The sequence below is a fragment of the Podarcis raffonei genome, chromosome 7 (assembly GCF_027172205.1).
Source record: "Podarcis raffonei isolate rPodRaf1 chromosome 7, rPodRaf1.pri, whole genome shotgun sequence".
In the NCBI taxonomy this organism is placed as follows: Eukaryota; Metazoa; Chordata; class Lepidosauria; order Squamata; family Lacertidae; genus Podarcis; species Podarcis raffonei.
Window position 1 is genome coordinate 341569 of NC_070608.1, and position 16758 is coordinate 358326.

At 58.5% G+C, this 16758-nt stretch overlaps 1 protein-coding gene across 1 annotated transcript in view; it reads right to left on the bottom strand.

Annotated features, from left to right (window-relative positions):
- PLEC (plectin) overlaps positions 1-16758 on the bottom strand; it is a 120459-nt gene that overhangs the window by 52431 nt on the left and 51270 nt on the right. The window contains exons 31-34 of the mRNA XM_053395664.1: positions 12732-16112; positions 5335-11686; positions 4625-4935; positions 3879-4034 (exon numbers count right to left, since the gene is read on the bottom strand). Coding sequence (XP_053251639.1) covers positions 3879-4034; positions 4625-4935; positions 5335-11686; positions 12732-16112 — 10200 coding nt within the window. The remainder of the gene's footprint in view (positions 1-3878; positions 4035-4624; positions 4936-5334; positions 11687-12731; positions 16113-16758) is intronic.

The window sequence follows — 16758 nt, forward strand, 5'->3', positions numbered from 1 at the left end:
CATCCTGGTTCCCTAGATATAGAAGTGTATCTGTGTGGCTCTGCATTGGCAGGTCCTGCTGACATTATACTCCTGCTCCACACCTCCAAGGTGTAACCACACTGGGAACACGGTGAGAAAGAGCTCAGAAAAGGGCAGCCAAGATGAGTCAGGGGTGGAAGCTGGTCCCCTTTTGGGAGAAGTTACAACTGGAGGGGCTCTTTCGTTCAGAAGAGAGACGGGCCTCCCACAAAGTGTGTGGAATCCTGCAAGGTGTGGAGAACTTGAAATGAATGTGGTCAAGCGATGAGGCTGAAGGGCAGGAGCTTCAGAACAGAGAAAATAAAGTAGCTCCTCAACCAGGGCACAGTTAAACTGTGGAACTCATTGCCACAAGATGGCCACCAACTTCAGACAGCTTTAAAAGAGGGTTTGACAAATGAATGCAGCAGAAGACTCTAAATGGCTACAGGCCACAATGGCTACGTTCTCTGGCAATCACAAGGGTTGAGCTCAGCTTGGAATTATGGGTTTCCCTCCGGGACATCTAGTCTGACACTTCCCACAGTGCTGGACTAGGTGGGCCTTAAATAAAAAAAAAAGGAGGGGCAGCATCCTGCCCATTCTGTGCCTGTCACTCTTCACTTGGGCAGGATTTGGGCACTGGCGGAGGAAGAAGAGGAGTACGGGGGGAGCACATCGCCCCTGGCAGCGCAATCCCAGTGGGGTGCAATCATGGCTGCCCCCCCCCACGCTGGGCACCACGCCCCCCTGCAGGTGGCATGCCATGCCCCCACCTGTTCTCCGCCCCCCCAATGCCAGAGCATGAAGCTCTGCCACTGGATATGGGCACAGCTTGGGGGGAAGGGTACTCAGTGGGAAGATGGATGGGGCAGATTTGGCCCATGCCAGGTTCCCCTGCGGCTCCTGCCAGGAATGGGTGCCTGGTGAAAGAATCACAGACCCCTTCTGGATGGCAGCGTATGACTACCCTTGCCTGGCTTTAGTACATTTTGGCTTTGCATTTCTTAAACAGTGAATTGAAAGGACCTTTTCCTTCTTCCAAAAATGTCTCAGTATTTGCTATCCTTTTCTAAGTTTGACCTTAGATGCCGACCCTTCTTCTTTCATGAAATGACTTAGGTGCCCCTGTTGAAGACCCCCAAGTTAAGGCGGAATGGGCTTCTAGTACCCTAGCACAACCCTCAGGCATGCCACCCACCTCTATGAGGTGGGCAGAGTGCCAGGGATTCCTGCCAGACTGAGTGCCCAGGAGCTGCCAGCTGCAGCGGAGCCTCCAAGCTCCTCGTTAAAACCGAAGGGGCCCGGCTGTACTTCCAAACAGCTACATTAGTGTAGTTTGCTCAAGGGAAGGAAAACCTCTTTGCTTTCTCTTGCCTTTGGAAAGGGGCAATGCGAGGAGCCAGGCTCCTGGCCTGCTGCCATCTGCTCCAGAGGAGCTGGAGAGAGCCACCTTTTATATGCCCTGGGACAAAGAGCGAAACAGGAACAGACCCAGAGGGTGGGCAGGAGGGAGGCAGGCCTGCCGCGTTCTGAGCCTGGCAGCTCCAGCAACATTGACACGAATATTCAGGCTCCCAAAACCCCACTGAGACCCATCCTAGCCAGAGGCTGCTTCCAGCCTGATCTGTTCCCAGAATTAAAACATACCTGCTTCATAATCCCTCTTCTTTTCCCCAGAGTTTTGGCATTATTCAGAGATGCTTGGTAACAGTTCATGAGCTTCTATGGATACTGATGGGATCTAGCTCTCAAGGTTAGGTGAACTACAGGTCTTGGGAAGAGGGTGGGTGGCCTTGTGACCCCCTTGCGGGCTGCAGGCATGGTGGGGTGGGAGCCTGGGGCAAAGGAACCTTAGCAGCAGAGGCCACAAGTCCTTCTGCATGGCTTGTAGCTCCAACCCTGGCGTGACTTTGAGACGGACTGCTTTCTTCCAGAGCACCAGGCTGCAAAGACGTGTTGTAAGGAAGGCACGGGAAGCGCCAGAGCCTCTTCTCCATACCCAGCCAAGAGGTGGATGCACACCAGCGGCTTCTCTGGGGTGACTCTTGCAGAGCAGCCCCCGACTCCAGGCCCACGTGGGCAACACGGTCAGTTGCTCACCGGAGGACTGAAGCTGCTTCAGGAAGCTCTTGTGGAGAACGCCCCTTCTGGAAGCACCGCAAAGACCCCACAGCCAACTCCCCCAGGCTGGGACCCACCCAAGGGCTGTGAAGCGAGGAGGGCAGGGAGTTTGGGGCGCTAGGGAGGGGCTCAGTGTCCTTGGAAGAGGAGTGAGTTGTCGCGAACAAACCACACGGAAGCCGTTTCATAGAATCTTCTTTACTGCCCCCGGTGCAGAGGGCCTGGTTCCATACTGCATGTTTTTACAAACACTTCATGGTATTTACAAGTTGCGGTTTAGTGTTCTGCCTCCCGAAAAACAGAGATGAGCCTGAACAGTTTAGTCTGAGAAGAACGAGTGCCGCCTCCGCTGCTTTGAGCAGAAAGAGGCAGGAGGGGAGCCAGGGGAGCGGGGGGGGGGAGAGAAGGGGGGCACCCCCAGCCTGTGCCAATGGCCGACACAGAATATGGATACAGGCTTGCTCGAGTTAATACATCATGCAAAAGCAAGAAAAAAAACCAACCAACTGGATAATAATGAGAGAATAATATAACATCAAATGCCAAGGAATGGGATGGCTTGATTCACATGGTGCAAATAAGGATGGGCTGGCGGAGAAGGACCTTCCGATGCCGGGGGGGGCACAGCATCCTCTTGGCTTCCGCAGGCAGGAGTTGGGGAGGCTGCCCAAGGACACCCCCACCCCACTGGGCTGTGGCTCCAGCAACAACCCCCTTCAGGACTGAGACCACCTCTGCTCAACTGCTGCCTCTGCATCTCTTATTGCTTTGAAAGGAGGGGAGAAACGCCCTGTGTGAGCCCAGGAAAAGCACCCCGACAGAGGAAGACGTGCCCCTGACCCTACTTATGCTGGAGGGTGGGGGGCAGGAGGCAGCACCCTCTGAGCTGCAGCAGGCAGGGTGGCTTTCTGACGGCCTCGCTGGCCTGCCCACAACTGCCTGGCTGCCTTCCTCCAGAGCACAGCAGCTCTCCGCCTCGCCCCCCCAAGGGCCAAGGGACCAGCTCATCTGCGATGGGCAGAGGACAACTCCAGCTTCGCCGCCTAGGAGGAGGGCTCTCTGCAGCCACTCCTGCCTCCCTACCCCTGCCTCCGCCCCACGGGCCCCTGACCGCCAGCCACGGCCCCTGCTAGCTGCTCCGCGGTGGCTGCAAAGGGAGGGGGAAGGGTCTGCCTGGGTCCTCGGTGCTGCCCCACTTGCCCCAACACTGGGGGACGAGATCCGCGGCAACTGGGAAGGAAGTTGAAATGGACATCCAGCAGCGCTAAATAAAGTGAAGAAAAAGAACAGGATGGGATGAGAGAGAAGAAGTCACACGTGACAATGATGCCATCACATCAAGCCAGGAAGCCACTGCCATGCTCAGCCCCGCTGGCTCCTCTGGCCCCCCGCCTGCCTGCCACTCCCTGCACGCGACGGACCCTGAACGCCCTTCCAAGGAAGGAGAAGAGGCTGAGGCTGCCGGCCAGACACCAGGGGAGGAGCAATGGCCCATTGGCCTCAGAGCCCCAGAGGTTCAGGAGGAGAGAATCAGTGGGAAAGGGAGTGCTCTTCCCCAGAACAGGGGGCCACTCTTCTCATTCTCAGGATCCGTGGGGAGCACTCTTGGCACTTACGTATTGCATTTCTAGCTTCTCTGGGTCTCCCTCTCTGCAACTCTGCCCGCCTTCCATTCAGCACCACCTCAGCCCCCGGAAGCCAGCGCAAGAAGCTCACAGCCCAAAGAGGAAGGAGATTTCGAGCCCCGCAGTTACCTTTGTGGGCGAGAGCAGCGGAGGGAAGGCTGCTGCATCTGCTGCCGCCTCGGGGCCTCCTGCTGAGCTCCTCCAGGACTTGCTGACCTCAGAAAACCAGCTCAGGAGTTCTCCCAGCGACAGGGGGGCTTCTTTGGTGGGACTAGGAGAAAACGTCTGAGAGAAAGAGCGCATGTTATTACGAAGGAACACAAAGCAGATGGGAAGAAAAAGCACAAGGACGGTGCCCGTTTCAGGGCGCGGCTGCTTCCGTAAGCGCCCCATCCTGCCATTTGCCCTCGATAAGAAGAAAAAGCAGGGCTCTGAAAGCGTAAGACCCAGGAGAAGACACAGCCTTGGTGGCACCCGTGAGCATCCCCAGGGGAGACAGCTTTCAGCAAGAGGCCAGGGAACAGACCTCACTGAGCTGTTGTGGCATCAAGGGAAACCATCCAGTTCTAACCTTTGCCTGTCCATGTTTTCGTACAGGGCGCTTCCCAGATACACAGAACCAGACAGACAGATAGACAGACATGCAGAGGTCACAGCCAGCTAAGAGCAGCCCACAGCAGTGCAAAGCTCCCCGTGTGCTGAGCGCAGCAAGCAGAGTCCACAGAAAGCGCCAGGAAGGATCTGCAGGTTGGAGGCGTGGGCAGGGAGAAGAGACGGGCAGAGGGGGAGGCGTGGAGAGAGGCAGGCAGGCCCATCCGCAAGGCGGCAGCAGCAGGAGGGAGGAGGCGGCGGCAGCAGCGCCAGGGCACACTTACGGTCTGAGCACAGAGTCCAGGCAGCGGAGGGGAAGCCAGCCAGAGAGCAGCCGCGGTGGAGTGCAGACAGCAGTGGTCTTGGTCGTCCGGCCGAGGGCCCGTGAGAAAGAGCAGTCCAGGCATGGCGTTGGAAGCTTGTGGCAGCCGAGGGGGGCTGTGGGGTGCCCAGGGGGCGGTGGGGGCTCTCTTCCTTCCTGACTGGAGGCGGAGGGTGCAGACTGGAGGCAGGAGGTCAGGAGGCTCCTTGGCACGAGGGTCATCCTCTGCCTTGACGGAGGGAGCTGGTGGGGCTCCGTGGAGGAAGTCGCTGGCTGGTGAGGAGAAGGACAGAGTGCAGCTTCTGCCCTAAGGGCGGCATCCGCAGGGCCCTGCCTGGGGTTATTCTACTCTGCAGGTGGTACAAAGAGAAACAAGCTCCGGGGTGGCTAAACTGAGGGCGGGGGAAGGATGGTGGTGGAGGATGACGACGGAAACGCTCTCTTTCTCTCGATATACAAATACTGTCAGAACAATCATATATATTAATATATTAGTCTAGTCTTTTTTGGTTAAACTTTAGGCACTGCTTTGGAAGGAGATTGTGTTTTTAAACATTACAAAATAATAATAATAAAAATGAGAAGGTTAGCCAGCAGCTTTTCCACATGCAGAGCAGGATAAATGCAAAAGTTATCTCAGGCTTTAAGGAGGCAGGAGGCTGGGAGCACATTAGGCCACAGGAAGCTGCGGCTGCCCCTGCAGTCCAAGAGATCTCCTGCTGCCGCTTTCTCCTCCTCCGCAGCTCACGCTGTGGGGGGCCGAGATGCCAGCAAGGCTGGGGGGGACATCTGTGCTGCCACCGCCGCTTGGACCTGATGTGTATCTTCGGCCGTAGTTGGAAGCAGTGTAAGAGGCGGAAGAGAAAGACATGGAGAAACCGGAGCCCGTCGCGTCGAAGCTCCCTCGCCTGGAGCCCGACCGGGATCCCGTTCGCGAGCCGGATCGAGACCCCGAGGTGGAGCCGGAGCCGCTGACATTGTAGGGGCTGTAATAGCCTTTGCTGGACTGGGAAGAGGCTTCCAGAAGACGCAGGCCGGTGCCCTCCTCCGTCATGCTCCTGTCCATGGCGTCCTTGTAGGAGATCTTGAGCTTGGTTTTGGGGCAGGTCAAGTACTTGGAATAGGTGTTCACGTCCCGGAGCTTCTGGGCCGTGCGGGCATCGATGGTGCCCTTCTGCAGCGCCTCATCCAGGGGGACCCGGCCAGTCACCTCCGGCTCAATCAGCCCTCCAGTCAGATACTGCACCTCCAGGAACCGCTGGCCGGCCTCGTAGTACAGCCAGCCCTTCTTTAGGGCTTGTGCCGCAGACATCTTGGTCTTGGTTCTGGGGTCCTCAAAGCCGTAGAAAGCCTTCTGGGCGAGGTTGATCCTGTCCACCATGATCTTGTCCACTAGGCCTTTGTTAACGGCATCGGCGACGGAGAACTTCTCCCCGGAGCTTGGGTCAATGATCCCTCCCGTGCAGGCCTGAGCCTCCAGCAGTCTCTGGCCAGTGATGTTGTCCACCAGGTTGCGGTGCATGGCCTCTGTGATGGAGACCTTCTCCAGGGTGTCTGTGTCCAGGATGCCAGCCACTGGGCCGGTCTCCTCCGTGGGGTCACTCCAGGAGGTCAGCTGAGCTCTCCCATGGGCGGGGCTTACAGGGTAGGAAGAGGAGGAGCCGACGGAGGAAGATCTGGATCGGAACCCGCTCATGTTGCCAGACAACATGTCTGCAAACTCTGTGATGGACAAAGTGCCCGAGCGGTACTGGTCCAGGGCAGACTGGTCAATCAGGCCCTTCGCAATGGCGTCGTCGATGTCGTACTGCCTCCCTGACCTCCGGTCAATGATCATGGATTTGACGACCCCATCCGAGGAGGAAATAGTGATCTCTTCCCATTCGCACTCCTGCTCAGAGAGCTCCAAATAGGTCTGGTGGTCAATGAGGCCTTTGCGGTAGGCTTCGTACACGGACATCTCCTTCCCGGTCTCTGGGTCAACGATCACCACCCTGCGCTTGCGGACGGAGGACTTGGAGGAGGTCTTCCTCTCCCGTTTCTTCTCCTTCAAAGGCAGAAGGCAGAGCCCAGTCTCAGGGTCTGTCATGCACCTCTCCATCAGCTGCAGGTAGGTCAGGTTCTCCTCAGTGTTTGGGTCAAAGAAGCCCTTGGTGTCATCACTAGGATCCAGGAGGATCTCATTCATTTCCTCATCAAACAGGCCTCTCTTGTATGCCATTTCCACAGGCAGGCGATGGCTCTCCTCTGGATCAATGATGCCTCCTGTGGCAATCTGAGCTTCTAGCAAACGGATCCCGTGGTCTTTCAGGATCAGGCCTTTCTTCATGGCTTGGAAGAGGGAGATCATCTTGCCAGAGTAGGGGTCCTTGTAGCCTGTCACAGCCCTCTCTGCTGAAAGCAGCTTGTCCTTGAACTCGGGACCCACGATGCCCATGCGCACAGCCTCCTCCACAGTCAACTTGAGGCTCTTGATGGGGTCAATGACATACCCAGTAGCTGCCTGGGCTTCCAGCAGCTCAAAGGCTGTGCCGGGACGGATGATGCCTTTCTTCATGGCCTGGTACACGGACAGTCTCTCCTTGGAGGAGTCCACGTAGACGCCAGCAATGCAGCTGGTGCCCTCCAAGAACCTCTGCAGGTTTTTGGAGACTTCTTCCACAGAGGTCAAGCCCTCCTGGAGGCGCTGGGCGGTTGCTTCATCCATGACTTTGGAGCGCACCAGCTCTTCAACCGAGATCTGCTTCCTCAGGCCCCTGAAGGTCAGCTTCCGAGTGTCACAGAGGGGCAACAGCAGGCAGCCATTGTTCTCGTCCTTCCTGCATCGCTTGAGGAGCTGTGCATAGCTGAGCTTGTCGTCGGTGGAGGGATCCACATAGCTGCGGACCTCACTGGGCTCAGACAGCCGGTCGTGCGTCTCCCTGTTAAAGTAGCCACGCTGAATGGCAATCTCTGAGGGCAGGTGGAAGCCCAGGTGTGGGTCTATTATGCCTCCAGTGGCCAACTGGGCATCAAGCAGCCGGAGGGCTTCTTCAGAAGGGATGAGATCCTTCTTCATGGCCTGGAAAAGAGAGATTTTCTGCTCGCTGTAGGGGTCGCGGTAACCGGTCACAGCTCTCTCGGCAGACAGGAGACGGTCATGCATTTCTGGGCCCACAACCCCTTTCCTGACGGCCTCATCAACAGTCAACATGTCATTTTTGATGGGCTCCACAATGAAGCCAGTGGCAGCCTGAGCTTCCAGCAAGGGCCGAGCCACCTCTGGGCTGATCAGCCCTTTCTTCAGGGCCTGGTAGATGCTGATCTTCTGTTTGCTGGATGGAATGTAGATTCCAGCAACACAGCCGGAGCCGTACAGGTACCTCCAGGTGGTCTCGATCTCCAGGATCTCGCGGATGGTCTTGGAGCCCTGCTTCAGTGCATTGTATATTTCCAGGGAGATGATCCTGGCCTCATAGAGGTCCTCAGCAGTGATGCGGCGGCGGACATAGTCATAGGAGGTGAGGTCTTGCTGCCGGATGATCTCTGTCTTCTCAATGATCTCGATGATGATGATGATCATGCGCTCCTTTGTCACCTTGCCGGAGCGGAACTCATCCATCAGCCGATTGCGTTGCTCCTCAGGGATCAGGTCCGAGTTCATGATCTCCCATAAGGACATGGAGGAGCCGGCCCTGTCTCCCACTGGAATGTCAACCTGGGTCTCCTCAAACACCTGCTTGGTCTCGGCCTCAGTGTACACCTGGGTTGTCTCCACCACGGTGGGTCTCTCAGGTTGCTTCAAGGGCAGCAGATAGAGGCCGGTCTCAGGGTCTTCAATACACCTCTCCTTCAGCTGCAGGTAAGTAAGATTCTCCTTGGTGTTGGGGTCAAAGAAGCCCTTGGTGTCATCTGTGGGGTCCAAGAGGGATCGGTTCAGCGCTTCATCAAAGTAACCTCGCTTGTAAGCCACCTCCACGGGGACACGGTGGCTGTGCACGGGGTCGATGATGCCTCCAGTGGCGACCTGGGCCTCCAGCAGGCGGATGGCGTGTTCCCTGAGGATCAGCCCCTTCTTCATGGCCTCAAAGAGGGAGATGGTGTTCCCAGAGTAAGGGTCCTTGTACCCAGTCACAGCCTTCTCGGCGGACAGCAGTTTCTCATGGAGCTCTGGTCCCACAATGCCAGCCTTCACCGCCTCATTGACATATAGCTTCTGGTTCCTGACTGGGTCCACCATGAACCCTGTGGCTGCCTGGGCCTCCAGGAGGACAACTGCTGTGCTGGGCAGGAGCAGGTTCTTCTTCATGGCTTCGTAGATGCTCAGCTTCTCCTTGGTTTCTTCCACATACACACCAGCAATGCAGTCGCTCCCTTGGAGGTACCTCTTCACGTCTCCCGTCTCGGAGAGGTCCCTCACAGTCTTCTTCCCTTCCTTCAGCTGCTCATACTGGGCCTTGCTGAGAATCTTGGACTCCCAGAGCTCGCTGGCAGGCACGGGGGCACGCAAGCCACTGAAGGTCAGCTTCTCTTGCTTTTTGGTCTCAGTCTCTTCAATGATGGTGACAATTATTTTGATGACCCTCTCGATGGTGACTTTGCCGGATTTGAACTGCCGTATCAGCTCCCGCCTCTGCTCTTCAGTGAAATATTCAGAATGAATCAGCTCCCAGATTGTGACTGTTTTGCCCTTCAAGCTGCCAGCTGGGACTTCCACCACTGCCTTGCCAAAGGATTCCTTAGCCTGGCTATCGGAGTAGACCTCCTCCTGCTGAAGCCGGATGGCCTGGTCAGAGAGGGAGAGCAGGCGAAGGCCCGTCGGCTTGTCAACGTGGCATTTCCTCTGCAGCTGAGCGTAACTGACCTTCTCCTGGGCGTTGGGGTCGTAGTACAGCTTGGCATCGTCCGCTGGAGCAGACAACGTCTTGTGCATCTCTTCGCTGAAGTAGCCTCGCTTGCAAGCAACGTCAAGGGGGAGGCGGTGGCTGTTCACGGGGTCAATGATGCCCCCGGTGGCAAGCTGAGCGTCCAGCAGACGGACCCCTGTCTCCTTGGCAATGAGGCCTTTCTGCAGTGCTTGGAAAAGCGAGACCACCTGCCCCGTGTAAGGGTCCTTGTACCCTGTCACAGCCTTCTCTGCAGACAGCAGCTTCTCATGCAACTCAGGGCCAACAATTCCAGATTTGACGGCTTCGTCCACAGGGAGATACTCATTCCTCACGGGGTCAATGATGTATCCACTTCCAGCCTGGGCCTCCAGGAGCATCAGGACCACCTCTGGCTTGAGGAGGTTTTTCTTCAAGGCATCATTGAGCAGTAACTTCTGGCCTGTTGACTCTACCAAGATGCCTGCGATGGCGCTTGAGCCTTTCAGATACTTCTTGACGGCCTCATCGTTGGCGACATCCTTCACGGACTTCTTCCCCTGGTGCAACTGGTTGTAAAGATCCTTGTCAATGATTTTGCTCTCCAGCAGCTCGGCAGCTGGGACAGGCGCCCGGAGCCCATCAAAACAGAGCTGGCTCTTCTTCTCGCTCTCCTCCACCACTGTGATGACGAGCCGGATTATCTTCTCCACGGTGATCTTTCCAGTCTTGTACTGGCGCAGAAGGTCCCGCCTCTGCTCCTCAGTGAAATACTCAGAGTTGATGATTTCCCAGATGGTCACGGTCTTCCCCTTGAATTGGCCGAAGGGAGCAGACACTGTGGCTTTCCTGAAGACGTCTTTTGCCTCTTGGTCGGTGTAGACCAGCTCTCTGCCTTTGGCTGCTTTGTCTGTCAGCGGCAGCAGAGTGAGGCCAGTCTCCGGGTCGGTCACACATCTCTCCATCAGCTGCAAGTAAGTCAGGTTCTCCTGGGTGTTGGGGTCGAAGAAGCCTTTGGTGTCATCCGTGGGGTCAGAGAGGATCTTCTGCATCTCTTCATCGAAGAAGCCTCGCTTGTAGGCCACTTCCACGGGCAGGCGGTGACTATTGATGGGGTCGATGATGCCTCCTGTGGCAATCTGAGCCTCCAGGAGCCGGATCGCGTGGTCTTTCACAATGAGATCTTTTGTCATGGCTTGGAAGAGGGAGATCTTTTCCCCCGTGTAGGGATCTTTGTAGCCGGTCACTGCTCTCTCAGCAGACAGCAATTTATTGTGCAGTTCAGGCCCCACGACTCCCTCTTTCACAGCCTCGTTGACGGACATCCGCTTGTTCTTTATGGGGTCGATGATGAAGCCAGAGGCAGCCTGTGCCTCCAGCAGGATGAGGGCTGTGCCTGGGCTGAGCAGCTGCTGCTTCATGGCCTGGTAGATGCTCACTTTCTCATTGGTTGGCTTAACCACCAGGCCGGCGATGCTGTTGGTGCCTTGCAAGTACCTCCTGACGTCATCCCTCTTGGAGAGCTCCTCCACCGTCACCTTCCCTTTGGTCAACTTGTCCAGGTTCTTTCGGCTCAGGATGCCAGCCTCCAGCAGCTTCTTGGCAGGCACTTTCTGACGGATTCCATCGAAAGCCAATTCTGGCTCACCGTTCCGAGAGATGCCATCTACCATGTCTCGGCCGTTGGGCACAGCCTTCGACTGAGGTGCCTGCGTGGATGGGACAACCACCTCCTGGGGAAGGTCATCGGTCTGGATCATGATCTCCCTCGTCTGAGCCAGGGCCACCCGCTGCTCCTCCTGCAGCTTCTCCAGCTTCTCCCTCAGCTTCTGGTTTTCCTCCGCAAGAAGCTTCTCCTGCTGCTTCCGCTGCTTTTCCAGCTGCTGGAGCTCCTCCTGCTTCCGGCGGACATTCTCCTCGGCCTCCGCCTGCTTCTTCTTGGCCTCCTCCAGGGTGGCCGCCAGCTGCTGCTTCTCCTGCTCCATCTGCTTCTGCTGGCGCTCCTGCTCCGCCTTTAAGCCCTGAGCCTTGTTGACCTCGTCCTGGAAGAGCTTCTCCAGCTTGGCCTTCTCCTCCTCCACGAACCTCTCCTTCTGCAAGAGGATGTCCTTCTCCGACAGGAAAGTCTGCTGGAGGATCTGCGTCTCCTGGAGCAACTGCTCCTTCTGAGCCACCTGCATCTGGGGGACGAGGGAGACAAAAGGGAGGTCAGTTGCTTTACAAACAATATGCACACAGTCAATGGACGCCGACACAGCAAGTTACATTCAAAGCCAGCACTGGGGGGGGGGCACATGTTAAGGGTCAACCTGGCTGGCCCTGAGAGGCAGCACATGAGGAAGTTAGGGAGTTACCACAATTTCCATGTGAGTAAACAAGCAGCGGGAGAGGGTTGGGGGCACAGGGGGACGTCTGTTTTTGGTAAGACACTGTTACCCCTGCCTTGGAAAGGGGGACCAGGACGTGGTGGAGCAAATGGTGCCTTCTCTGGGTTAAGCGAGTCTTGTGCACATCTGGCCTCCAGCTGCACTTGGGCCCCAGCACAGACAATGGCCAGGAATGGGGGGGGGGAGCTGTAGTCCAGGAGTGCTGGGTGGCCACCACTGGCCCCAGCAAGTTTCCAAGAGGAAAGTAGACATGGGAGTTGCCCAAAGGCAGCCTTTTCTCTTAACAGGACTCTCCATGAAGGAGCCTGAGTTCAGCTGTTCTGAGGAATGACAGCAGAACCCTGGCCCTTCTCTGCACAGCACCCAGAATTTGGCTACCACTCCTCTCTCCCACCCGCCTTTGACTCCTAGGTGGTCTCAGGTGCAACAGAAAGAGGGGGCAGAGTGGATTGTAAAACCATGTCAGAACATAGGTGGGGGGTCACATTGTTCAATGCTCCTCTATGCAAAATGAATAATAGAATAAAATAATATAAACTATCACAGCATGGAGCAGACTTTTATCCTTGCAGTCCAGTTTCATTTGATTTGCAGAGATTGTTTACACAGAGGATCATCTACTATCTAGACTGCATTTTCATTAAAGGCAGCAAACAGCACGGAACCCTCTGACCAGATGTACAAAAGCCTGAGCAAAAATGTGACACCCCCCCACCTGCCCTCTGAAGTGGTACAGCCTGCCCTGCCCCAGGGTTGCTGAGTGGGTGGAGCTTCCATGTGCCTTCCTCCCCGTGGGGGGCCCTGGGGGTGGGGCCTGTGGGCACAAGGAAAGGGGTACCTCCTCGGCCTGCTGCTGCAGCCGCTCCGCCTCGCGCTTCAGCCTCTCCTTCTCCTGCTCCAGCTCCGCGATGGCCTTCCTCAGGGCCTCGGCGTCCTGGTCGCTCTTCTGCCTCTGGATCTCCAGCGTCTGCACCAGGGTCACCTTCTCCCGGGTGGCCAGCTCCGTGTCGTGCAGCTTGCGGCTGATCTCCTCCGCCTGCTTCTTGAAGCGCTTGGCCTCCTCCTCGGCCTTGGCCTGGGCCAGGCTCAGCTCCGTCACCTGCACCTTCAGGCGCTCGGCGTCGGCTGTGATCTCCAGCTGCCGGCGGCGCTCCGCCTCCAGGGTCTTCTGGAAGCCCTCGGCCTCCTCGGCCAGCTGCATCTGCATCTGCTCCTTGTCCTCCTGCAGCTTCTTGGCCTGCTCCTGGGCCAGCTCCTTCTGCTTCTGCAGCATCTCCGCCTCGGCCTTCAGCCGCGTGGCCTCCTGCACCGCCTGCATCTTCTCCTTCAGGATCTTCTCCGCCAGCGCCCGCTGCTGCGCCAGGTCCTCCTCCGCCAGCTTGCGCATGCGCGCGGCCTCCTGCGCCTCCACACTCAGCCGGGCAGCCTCCTCCGCCACCTGCTTCATCTTCTCCGCCTCCTCCGCCAGGAACTTCTGGGTGTTGTCCTTGTCCTTCATGATGAGGATCTTGTTCTCCTCCTCAATGCGCAGCTTCAGCTTGACCAGCTCCTCCATCTGGATCTTCACCTTAAAGAGCTCCTCCTCCACCTGCGCCTTCTGCTTCATGGCCTCCGTCACCTCGTTCTTCAGCCGCTGCTGCTCCTCCTCCAGGATGTTCTTCTGGTGGTCCGTCTCCTCCAGCCGAAGCTTGACCTTGGTCAGCTCCTGCTCCACCTGGGCCTTCTGCCGCAGGGTCTGCTCCGCAAACTTCTTGTGCTTCTCCATCTCTGCGTCCGCCAGCTGCTTCTGCTTGAGGGCCGCCTGCTCCGCCTGGGCCCTCCTGGCCGCCTCCAGCTCAGCCTCCTTCCGGAGCTGCTCCGCATCCTCCTGGGCCTTGGCCTTGGCTTGGGCCTCCTCTTCCGCCCGCTGCTTCATGTGCTCAGCTTCCTCCACCAGCTGCCGGGACAGGGCTGCGTCCTGCTCCGCCTTGACCCGCGCAAACTCTGCTTCCTCGGCCGCCTTCTTGGCCCTCAGAGCCTCCTCCTTCAGCTTGTCCAGGATGCTCTGCTCCTGCTGCCTGCTCTGCAGCAGCTCCTGCTCCTTCTGCTGCACGGCGGCCAAGTGGGCCTTCTCTTCTGCCGCAATCCTTTTCTGGGCAGCCTCCTGGGCCAGCTGGATCTGCCTCTCCGACTCCTTCTCCGCCACCTCCTTCTGCCTCTTGGCCTCCTCCACCTTCGCCTTCAGCCGCTCCACCTCCTCCAGGGCTGCCTTGCGCTGGCGGGCTGCATCCTGCTCAGCAGCCAGGATCTGCTTGACCTTGGCTTCGGCCTCCCGACGGCGGTTCTCCTCCTCCAGGGCCAGCTGCCGCAGCCTCTCAGCCTCATTCTCGGCCTGCTCCTTGCTGCGCTGGATCTCCTCAGCATTCTGCTTGATCTTGCCCAGCTCCAGCTCCAGGTCCGTCTTCCCCACAGAGGCCTTCTCAAAGTTGATCTTGAGGATGCGGATCTCCTCCTCGATGATGCGCCGCTGCTTGAGTGTCTCGTCCACGATGGTCCTCTGCCTCTCCAGCTCACCTTCAGAGGACTTCTTCAGCTGCGTGATCTTCTCCTCAATGTCCTGCTTGTGCTGGGTGGCCTGCTCCTCCAGCAGCTTCCGCTGGTAGGCCTCGTCCTCCGCCAGCCGCCGCAGCCGCTCATTCTCAGCCTCCTTCTCCTTCAGGGCGATCTCAGCCTCCGCCTTCAGCCGTGAGGCGTCATTGATGGCAGCCAGTTTCTCCTTGAGGATCCGCTCGGCCTCTGCCCGCTGTCGGGCGGCTTCCTCCTCTGCCAGCTGCCGCTGCCGCTTGGCCTCCTCCGAGAGGGCACGCAGCCGGGCCGCCTCCTCCGCCAGCTCCCGCAGCTTGTTGGCCTCCGCCTCCAGGATCTGCTTGGACTTCTCGCTGGTCGAGCGGGTCTCCTCTTCTGCTTTGGTCTTGCTCCGCAGCAGCAGCTCCATCTCGGCCCGCAGCTTGGCCAGCTCCTCCTCCAGCTCCTTGCGCTTCTGGATGGCTTCGCTCACCTCGTTCTTGAGGCGGAAGAGCTCCTCCTCCAGCAGCAGCCGTTGCTGCTCCCCATTCTCCATCTCAGCCTTCAGGCGGATGAGCTCCTGCTCCGCCAGGAACTTCTGCTGGGCGGTGCCCTCAGCCAGCTTCCGCTGCTTCTCCAGCTCCTCCTCAGCCAGCTCCTTCTGGCGCAGGGCGGACTCCTCGGCCTTCGACCGCTTCCGGGCCTCGCGCTCTGCGTCCTCCTTCTGCTTCTCAGCCTCTTCCTGCGCCAGGGCCTTCTTGTGGGCCACCTCCTCCGCCTGGAGCCGCAGGCGCAGAGCCTCGTTGGCCTTCTGGCGCCACTTCTCCACCTCCTTCTCGGCCTCTTCACGAGATGCCTCTGCGTCCAGCTGCAGCTTCTTCAGCCTCTCGGCCTCCTCCTGCAGGTGTGTGACCGTGATGTGCTCCTGCTGGAGGGACATCTCCAGCTGCGCCGTCTTCTCGGCGAAGGAGAGGCGCCGGCTCTGCAGGTCTGCTGCGGCGCTCTTCTGCGCCATCTCCTGGGCCACCTGCACCTGCCGCTCCTTCTCCAGCTCAGCCTGCTTCATTCTGCGCTCGGCCTCCTCCGCCTGCAGGCGCAGCTTCTGCAGGTCCTCCAGGGCCTTCTGCTTCTCGCGGGCGGCCTGCTGCTCGGCCTGCACCTTGCGCTTCAGCTCGTCCTCCGCCTCCTTCTTCTTCTGGGCCTCGTCCTTGACTTGCTTGCGCAGGCGCTCAGCCTCCTCCTGGGCCAGGCGCTTCTGGCGCTCGGCCTCCTCGGCGCTGTCCCGCAGCGCCTGCAGCTCTCCCTCCGCGGCCGCCTTCTGCTTCTCGGTGGCGTGCAGCTGCAGGCGGATGATGTGGATCTCCTCCTCCACCTTCCGGCGGTTGATCTCGGCCTCCTCGATCACCTTGAGCTTGGACTGGATCTGCGCGTCCGAGCTGAGCTTCATCTGCTTCAGCTCCTGCTGGATGGTTTGCTGCTGCTGCACGGCGTCCACGGCCACCAGCTCCCTCCGGCTGACCTCCTCCTGCATTCGGCGCTGCAGCTCCTGGGCCTCCCTCTCGGCCTGCGCCTTGGCCTGCGCATGGGCCTCCGCCAGCTGCTTCTGCTTCTCCAGCTGCGCCTCCACCTCGGCCAGGCGCTTCCGCTCCTCCTCCTTCAGCTTCTCTGCGGTTTTCTGCGGGGGGGAAAGGGAGCAGAGAGAAGGGGGGGGGAGAGAAAGAAAGATCACACAAGAGAGAGATTGGAGCAGGGGGTGAGCGAGAGGGGCAGGGGTGGGGGGCATGGTGTGGCGGCGGTGGCGGCTCTTCCCAGGAGGCTGCGGGAAGACGTGTGGCAGTCGGGAGAAGCTGGCGCTCACGTCTCTCACTTAGTACGACAGGCAAGAAAGCAGGGAAGACCCACAAACCAAGGATGACGGATGGATGGATGGATGGATGGATGGATGAAGAGACGGACGCAAGACGATGGCAAAGACACACACAACGGAAGACAAAATGGCTGCAGGATGAAGAGAGCAGTTGGCACACCTCCACCAGGCTCCCCAGGCAGCGAGAAGCAAGATGCCCTCCAGGCAGAGACTCCCCCCACCGACAGCCCAAACTGTGGCAAAAGGGAAGACCCATCCGCTCAGCAAAGGTGGGGAGGAGGAGCCAGCCCAACGTGGGGTGTGAGGCGAGGAAGGGCACGGCAAGAAGGTAGAAAGCCCCACGGCCCCCGGGCGGCCCCCTGCAGGCTCACAAAGGCTGCCAACTTCATCGCCAGGTCCCAGGCCTGCCCTCCAAATGCCCCAAGGAACACCTGCAGGGGGGGCCAGGGGAGAA